Source organism: Pollicipes pollicipes, unplaced genomic scaffold (assembly GCF_011947565.3).
Source record: "Pollicipes pollicipes isolate AB1234 unplaced genomic scaffold, Ppol_2.1 Scaffold_3447;HRSCAF=4054_pilon_pilon_pilon, whole genome shotgun sequence".
Lineage (NCBI taxonomy): Eukaryota > Metazoa > Arthropoda > Thecostraca > Pollicipedomorpha > Pollicipedidae > Pollicipes > Pollicipes pollicipes.
In genome coordinates, this window is record NW_023596297.1 from 37,963,745 (window position 1) to 37,972,515 (window position 8,771).

Below are 8,771 nucleotides of genomic sequence, written 5' to 3' on the forward strand. Positions count from 1 at the left end.
AGTGTTCACATTTAGTCAGTGGAAGGGTTCTGTGCCAGACAGGCACCCAGTGCCGAACGGAAGGCGCTCCATGGGCGGAACGGTGGGCAGAACACCATTCCAGCGTGGGCCCGTTAAGCCAAACTTATATTCTACACGCCAATTGTTGAACCACCAACGGCGGTCAGGGATATTGTTGAGTCAGTTAGGGTTCCTGCGTCGATCTGGGGTCAACTGCGTGGGTCAAAAGGCTTCCCACGCCAGGAAGGGACCAATGTGACATGATGCATCCCTTTAAGAGTCTCCGGATAGACCAGGGATCCCGCCCCGTGTCACCAGAATAACAGCCGGAAGGCACGACGCAGTGAAACGGAATGGCCGTTCAGCTCCTGACCGGGAACAGTGATGAGCCCTAGGTGTTCTAGTTAATAAGCCCCCTTGCCAGAAAAGAAAGAATTGGTCGGATCAGTGTTGAATAGTGTGTGTCAAAATGACTTAAAGAATAAACAAGGTCATCCCATGTTTGAGAACGTTCACCCTTTTGCAGAATCGTTTAACGAAACAAATTACATCGAAAGGTATAAGCCGGCGCGCCCGAAATGTCAGGAACAAAGACAGCGCCTTGGGCCTTGGTTCCAGTTCCGTAGAACCGAACGCCGTTGGCCACAGCAAGTAACAACGCGCGCCCCACGCGGAAACGTCCGTCGTAATATAATGGTTCCGAGTACCCTTCAAAATTAATTTGTACCGTTCAAAGATAAAACTGGGCGTATCTTTTTCCAACTTTGAGGTTGTGCTCCGGACAGATGAACAGCTACAGCACCACGAAATATATATATTCTACCTTTACTCGTCCAGTTTCGCCACCAGATTCCAGCCAGCACCACTTTGCTGTGCTGTCAAGGCTTTTGCGGTCCCCTGCCAAGGCTCTGGCTGCGCGTCTGCGCAGCAGGGCACATATCACAAAGCAAAGATCAAGTCCAATGACTTGATCTTTGACAAGTAGCTACACCTGTAAGGTAAATGCATGGCAACAAACTGGGCTCGGCTTTTCAGCATAAGGCTAGGAAGCTGTGCCACATGTGACGTCACCATGGGCGGATGACGCCACGAAGGAGCCGACGAGAGCGGTGAGCCGAGCTGGGCGCGCCTGGCGGGGTTGCAGCGCTGCAGATGCAGCATTCCGTGCCCGCGCTAGGCCAGCGCGGACTGCACGCCACTGACGGCCGTCCGGCGGGGAGGTCACTGCCCCGGCCGTCGCAGCGTCCGGCCAGCCCAGGACTCACACAAACTTGGCTGGCCTGCACTCAGTGCAGTGCAGCGCTGGTGTTCGCCGCCCGTACCTGGGTCCATTCACAGCAGATAGCCGTGGCGGACACCGAAGGCGGCCTGACCTTGCCAGTTACCAGCCACAGCAGCCTGATCTTGCCAGTTACCAGCCTCAGCAGGTTAGCAGGGGTGGCAATTTGTATTATTTGGTAAGGAGCTTTTTCCCTCTCCCCCTCCCCGACGCCGAGTGGGGCCCCAAGACGTTGGCTTGACTCGTAATATTTTTGAAAGGAAAAGTACAAAGGTTGTCGAAAAATATAAGGCAGCTGGCACTTGCCTGTACTGGGCATTGTTTGCTGTCTTATGCTGCTCAAATCAATAACTATTTCACAAGCGATGCAAAAACGCACATTAAGATGAGCATTGATCAAAACAAAGTGGGCTGAGAAAATATGTTGTGAAAAAGACACTTGTATGAAGTTTAGGCCATTGTATCATCGGCTTGGACATCAATCATGTATAAATATTGTCGCCCCTTCGGTTTAGTGTTGTGTTTCGCAACGGAGGGCTCGTGGAGATCTGTCCTGGCACGCTTAGGTCACCTTGGCGCAGACTTATTTAAGCTCACCGCGGGGTAACAAATTGGTAGACATCATACAGGGCATAAAAATCGTCGTTCAGAAGAAGCCTGAACCCTGCGAAACCGTTTTCCGGCTAGAAAAAAAACTGAAAAACGTTCACTGAATGGGCGATGGGGAACCATAGGCTGTGAGACTGATGAAGCCAGCAAGGATGTTCACGATTGGCTTCGCCTGGTCTGAAAGTAGGTTGTGAATTGTGATTATAGCCTACGATGGTGCACTGACGCTTACCACTGTCCAGGCCAATGCTGGTACCACACCGGGGTGAAGACGGATGCCATTTCAGCATATATATATGCAGATATATGTACACAGGCATATATATATATATATATATATATATATATATATATATATATATATAGCCTTTAACGTGTATCGCAGCCTGCTAGAGACCCACAATGTTAGGTCCTATCACAAAAGTAACTTAAAGCCTTGAGCCGGGCCAGGCTGGTAAACGGAAGCTTTCAAGGAGGCTTTACGTCAGAGGTGCACCTCTGGCTGTCAAGCGATGAACAGTTTAATTTAGCCCTTGTCTTTGAAATGAAACTGGTGGGCTCCCGGGGGATTCGCATTTAATGTGAAAGCTTGAATTGCAATTGTCTTTACAGGTTTTGGTTCCAGTTTGCTGCCATTATAATCAGCACTTGTATTCTCAAGTTCAAATTGAGAAGGCCAGGCATAATGATCTATTCATTATCACTACGAGAAGGGCTCACCATCACTGCGGTGTTGTCTGCCATCAATTATATCTGTAAGTGCTCTATCATATTGCCGCAACCTGTACTATTGCAGCGATATGATATATTGTTGTCACACCTGACCCGATGCAGAACTAAAAGTACCAGTCCTGATAAACAGGAACCGAGGAAAATGCGCCTCTGGTGTTGTGACGAGCCTGGCTAAGTTGATGTTTCTATGTCAACCTGAAGCAAGAAGTCTAAATTCGCAAAACAAACTGTCTTGAATTGCTGTAATAGCGTTCGAGGGTAAGCCCCTCCGGATCGCCGTCCCCTGTTTTCGGGGCGACACGGTGTGTGGTGGCGGCCGCTGTGCGCTGCGCTGCTGACGGGTGCGCCCCGGCTGACAGCGGTGCTGCACGGGAGGTGGGGGGACACGGCCAGCCCGCAAGATCGCAGCCCGCTGCGGGCCGGCGAGCGCCTGCTGATGAGACGCATACGGCGCCAGCTGCGAACACCGTCGGAAGGACCCCTGAACCTGACCCGGTCGGGTGAGACGAGACACGCGCCAGCCCGGGCCTCTATGTGCAACATAGATACTTGCTGAACGTGGTGGGCGTAGCTGCGTTTAGATTGTTTCCGATATTTAAATCTATCTAGGAAACGGTTTAAGAAGCCGTATATAACGATGGTGATAATGAGCACCGCGATGTGCGTGGCAATGCGCATGGTTATACTTCATCTCGTACCCACTTATCCATGATTTGTATTGGAGACTGAAGCAGTGCATGGCAGAGTTGACATCAAAACGCCTGTTTTGGGAGAAGCACCTTGGGAAAGGAAGAGAGAGAGAGAGAGAGAGAGAGAGAGAGAGAGAGAGAGAGAGAGAGAGAGAGAGAGAGAGAGAGAGAGAGAGAGAAGAGAGAGAAGAAGAGAGAGAGAGATAGAGAGAGAGAGGAGAGAGAGAGAGAGAAAGAGAGAGGAGAGAGAGAGAGAGAGAGAGAGAAGAGAGAGAGAGATAGAAGAGAGAGCGAGAGAGAGAGAGAGGAGAAGAGAGAGAGATACGAGAAGAGCGAGAGAGAGAGAGAGAGTGAGAGTGAGAGATAGAGAGAGTGAGAGTGAAAGAGTGAGGGAGAGGAGGTCACGGAAAGCTCACATGCACCCTCAGGCAGGCAACCGCTCACGTATTGATTCACCTGTTGACCTTGCGGCATAGAGAAGTCTGTCAAGCGATTGTTCATCAGCTGTTGCATCTCGTTGAAACACCTTTGCTCTTTTCAGAAAAAGCTGATCAATCTCAATACGGAGTGCCTGATTTTGTTCTGTCTTTGACGAACAATAAGGTAAGTAACAAAGAGAGAGAGAGAGGAGAGAGAGAGAGAGAAGAGCAGAGAGAGAGAGAGAGAGAGAGAGAGAGAGAGAGAGAGAGAGGAGAGAGAGAGAGAGAGAGAGAGAGAGAGAGAGAGAGAGGGAGAGAGAGAGAGAGAACCTCCATTTCATTTTGATGGTAGAATATCTGGCCCCAAGAAGAGATTGATGGCACGCCTTGCCGTCTGTGAATGAGTTCATTGACCTGTGACTTGGCGCCGGCAGACGGGTGGCTTCTTCGTGGAATGCGGCGCATTCGACGGCGAGACAATGTCGAACACGCTGCTGCTAGAGCGGCGGTACGGCTGGAGCGGGCTGCTGATGGAGCCGGCCCGCCAGCTGTTCGCTAAGATGGTGACCAAGCGACGACACGCCTGGCTCCTGGAGGCTTGTATCAGCAACCGGCCCTACTCCTACGAGGTAAGTGAGTCGCAGCGACAGGCCTCGGACGTGGGTGCTGCGATCTGGTGGCAGCAACAGCACGCAGCGTTTCCCTCGCTCTGCTATACGATGACGGACTGGGTACCGCCACGTTCTTTGCGGACATGTGCAATGAGCTGTAACACCCAGTTCCTGTGCGTAATCGTGAAAGCCACTTATTCTCGACATTGCTAACTAACTCCTCTCCTGTTGCCAAATGTCCATGAATTTAGCGATTTAATCAGCGATGATTCAGTGACGAGTTCCGATTAATTCGAACAAAAATCTCGAAGTGGATTATGACACGAGAACATCGAAAATTACCTTTATTTTGCAATATCATGTCACTGTCGAGGTCATAAGCTGGGTCAGAAGACGGGGAGCTCGCTGTCACCCAAAAATTACTGGCCGATTTGAAAACTACAAGCATCAAAACATTTACAAGCGCAAAAGCTAGCGTCAGTCGAGAAGTCCTGACCCCTTAAGGTCACCCTTCACGGTCAAATGTGGGCGCAAAGGATGGGGAGCTCAATAACACCAAAAATTACCGGCAGATTTTCAACTTGCAAATATTGAAATATTTATCACAGAAAGAACTATCGTCCATCAAAAAGTCCTGACATCTCAAGGTCATCCTTCAATGTCAAACTTAGGTTCAGGGAACGGAGAGCGCCATATCACCTAAAAATTACCGGCCAATTTCCACCTTGTAAACACCAGAACATTCACCACAGAACGATCTGGCACCCGTCAAAAAGTCTTGACCGTCTAAGGTCACCCTTGAAAGTCAAACGCGTGCTCAAAGGACGGAAAACTCCACACCACCAAAAATTATCGGCAGATTTTGAGCTTGAAAATGTTACAATATTCATCACAGAAAAAACTAGCGTCCGTCAAAAACTCCTGACCTTTCAAGGCCACCCTTCAGGGTCAAACGTTTCATCAGATATGAGGGTGCGGAAAAATGCGAATATGCTTAGCTTAGCTTAGCTTAACGGAAAACGCCAGTGAATTTGTGCCAACAAGACCTCAAGATCGTCGCGCGAGTACCGTCACCTGATTGGTCGTGTTGTGATCAAGGCCCCCAAAATATGATCCTCCAATAATTCGTGGTCGGCGTGCGTCAGCATGACCCGTGGCATCAGCGTTCATTAGTTGGCTTTCAACCACTTTAATGCGATGAGTGCAAGCCTCGAACACGAATCACGTGTCACACCACAAAATGCAGAAAATTGTGCAGTGGTACAAATTATGACGGAGTTAACACTAGGAATGGAATAACTTGAGAATGGCGTCATAACCAAATGTGTGAATAAAGTAAACAATACAAAATCACGGTCATATGTACAACACCACGAGGAAAGGTCAAAGCACGACCACATAACGATACTGGGGTTAGGGAACACGCAGCAGCAAACATCCCCACCTTTCTTCAAGTTAAAATACTACAAGTGGGTCAGTCCGTCTGCTGCAGTAGCAGTTCTGACACAGCGAATATGACAGCGGCTCTGACGTTACGAAGGCGCTTCATTACGCAATCAGAGGATGACGCATTAGGCAGCATAATTATGAAAAAGCAAAATTTTGTTGTCTAGAGTAAACTTGTGTGCCTAGATTGTATGCAGACCACTATTACAAGTGAGGTTATCTCATCATATCTGGTGCTTGTCTCAGTATCTTCACATCTGAGAGGCTTCTTTAAGCTGACTAAAAGTCAACTCTTGCTCGTTGATGCAGGAATTCGTGCTGACACGATTCAGGTACGAACATGACCATACTTTTCTTACATGGCACTTGAGGAGAGATGTTGGAGTGGCGTTTCTATGTCAGACATCTCTGGGCGACTTTCAATTAGGTGGCACGAAATGGTTGGCACGAATTCCCAGGCGCATAGCTCAGAAACGAGAGAATTTCATGTCTTACAAAGGGCACGGTCATGAACTGCAGGATATGATCTGAAAATGGCTGTCTCAGTCCAAAACGTCATACAAATGTGGAACAGCTCCTTCCTAATGACCTAAGCGTGAGACCCCGCAATCAGCAGCACCCGGATAGTCTCGCTCCCAACTCGCCTTCGTTGTTCGCCATGTACCTCACACCTGTACGTGCTACGGTCTGCGGCAGGCGCAGTTCCAGGAGCTGGCATTCCTCGGCACGCTCGAAGATAACGTGACATCAATGTCGTGGTCGGACGTGTCCCAGCATCAGCAAGGCATGTTTTACGGCAAGCCGATGTCGGAGCGTCGTCAGTACAGTGTCCCCTGCTACCCGCTGGATGCTGTGCTGGCCGCACTCGGCTCACGCTCAGTCGACTTCTTCAGCTTGGATGTGGAGGGGGTTGAGATGGGCGTGCTGGCTAGTATCCCCTGGCGGCAGCTGGATATCAAGGTGAGCATTGCGGTGAGCGACAGGGGGCCACTGGCAAACGCGCTTTCGTCCAGCTGGTTGGCGGCGGGTGAACGCTGAGGTGAGAGAAAGGGTGCCAAAAGAGAGTCGATCGCTGCATTTCTTCAAAAAACATTTTCTTACATGCAAGACAAAAGCAATCATATGGCCCAGCTGGATTTGTGAAAAATACTTATACGCAAAATGGCGATATGAAGAAATGCGCTTACGAATTAGGGACGTAGTTTAAAGAAATGAGTTGGGGAGCTGAATTGTGAAAAATAGCACAACCTGCCTACAACACCGTCAACAAACGTGTTTCTTTGCGGAGTTAACCCAATATCTTCTCAAAATTAGGGGGGATCACGCCCAAGTTGGGAGAGCGCCTAAAGTCCCTACGAACTGGGCGGGAAACTACAACCCTGATGCGAATGATTTGCTTGCGATATTTCCCGCATGTGGAGCAAAGCGTCTTCGAAATCCTGTGAACGTCTTGTGAAGTGCATCCAAAATTATGTGTCTAGACATTGTCGCAACAGGGCTCATGTGCTAAGAGATGTCATGCAAAAAGTGAGACACGAGCAATTGTGATACCTGTGGTTAGTTATGACGCGAAGAAAAGTGATGCCCGGTTTCATCGCAGCAAATGAGACAATAGTGAAGTGCTCGTGTGTGACATGTCTGAATGCAGAGCTGTTGGTTTTTAAATTTGTAGCAGTTGGTTGTTGCCCGTTGCAGATGAACAATCCCCGAGAATTTTCCCCGTAGATCCCACCTAAACCCTTGCTTTGACGGTCTCGACCCTTGGCTTGTTCCAGATTGTATCCGTGGAGGTTTTCTTGGGAACGAGATGGAACCCACAGCTTCCAGGCATCGTAGATATCATGGAGATGAACGGCTATTGGGCCGAGCCCCTGCTTGTGGACTGGCTGTTTGTGAAGAAGGACTCAGAGTTTGCCAACGGGTCCGTCGAGAAAATCAGAACATTTAGAGATTATATGATCAGTTCTCGAAGATGGACACCAGAGGGATGGGTAAGCACTAGAAATCTTCCTTTGAGCAAATGGGGCTCCGATAGCCCAATTCAGGAATATAAAGTGCATGAAATGTCTTAGGTAACAAACGCTAACGTTTTTACGGCTTATGTCGGTTTCTAAATATCAACGAATCCCATGTGTGTGTGTTTTTTTTTTATCAAACGGCGGCTCACACAACCATTATCCTTATTCGCAAAGTTGTTACGTGTTAAATGTTTGCATTTGTCCACAACTTATTCACTTTAAAAACCGTAGATATTCGCTGGCACTATACTGGACACCATCTCTACCGAAGCTAGGTGGCAGGCCTAGGGGGTGCGTTTAATACTAGTCCAAAGGGTTCACCTGTTCATTGCATGGTCTTTGGGGGTGTGTAGATCGAATTTTACCTCACCGAATTTGATAAACTCAACAACAGAACGATGGTTTCATTAGATGACGCCGGCCATCCATGCAAAGGCTACCTCTGAGCCTGTCGATGTGGCCGTGCCGTTCCCCGATTTTGAAAAGGAATGCCATTCGACGTCAATATTGACATTGATGTGGACGATATTTCTGATAATGGCACGTGTGCGATGCATGGGTGGAGACTTACTTCGGACCAGTCAAACAATTTGTGGTGGGTTCACAAAACTCGACATGCTTCAAACGTTCCGCTCTGTTTTCGCTTCTATTATGGAGGTAAAGCCCCGCTGTTTTGTCCCTACCGAATGTGCCAATGTTCGCAAAGTAAAAGAACTTCTCCAGTTTTCTACCATTTTAGTGGTTTAGATGTGTGGAAATACGGTTACCCTGCCGTTTGTCGCTTCGTTTTACCCCGTTAAGGTGTCTTGCCGTTTTGTTCAGTGATTTTGCTCGATTCGCGAAGAGAACCGAGCGCCACGCTCTTTTCTTTATGTCTACGCGTGCAATGCATTTTTCTCATGCATTAACATGTCGCAGTGATTTTGAATAGTTGAATTGATATGTTGCTTTGTTCAAAAAGCGTGTCT

The 8,771-nt window shown here is 48.6% G+C and overlaps 1 protein-coding gene across 1 annotated transcript; it reads left to right on the forward strand.

Annotated features, from left to right (window-relative positions):
• Positions 1-1,347: 1,347 nt before the first annotated feature.
• Positions 1,348-8,181, forward strand: LOC119092521 (uncharacterized). Its single transcript, XM_037215481.1, has 7 exons — positions 1,348-1,427; positions 2,501-2,643; positions 2,980-3,120; positions 3,851-3,912; positions 4,163-4,357; positions 6,482-6,745; positions 7,561-8,181. The coding sequence occupies exons 2-7, from the start codon at positions 2,574-2,576 to the stop codon at positions 7,855-7,857; spliced, it is 1,029 nt and encodes a 342-aa protein (XP_037071376.1). The 5' UTR covers positions 1,348-1,427; positions 2,501-2,573; the 3' UTR covers positions 7,858-8,181.
• Positions 8,182-8,771: the final 590 nt, after the last annotated feature.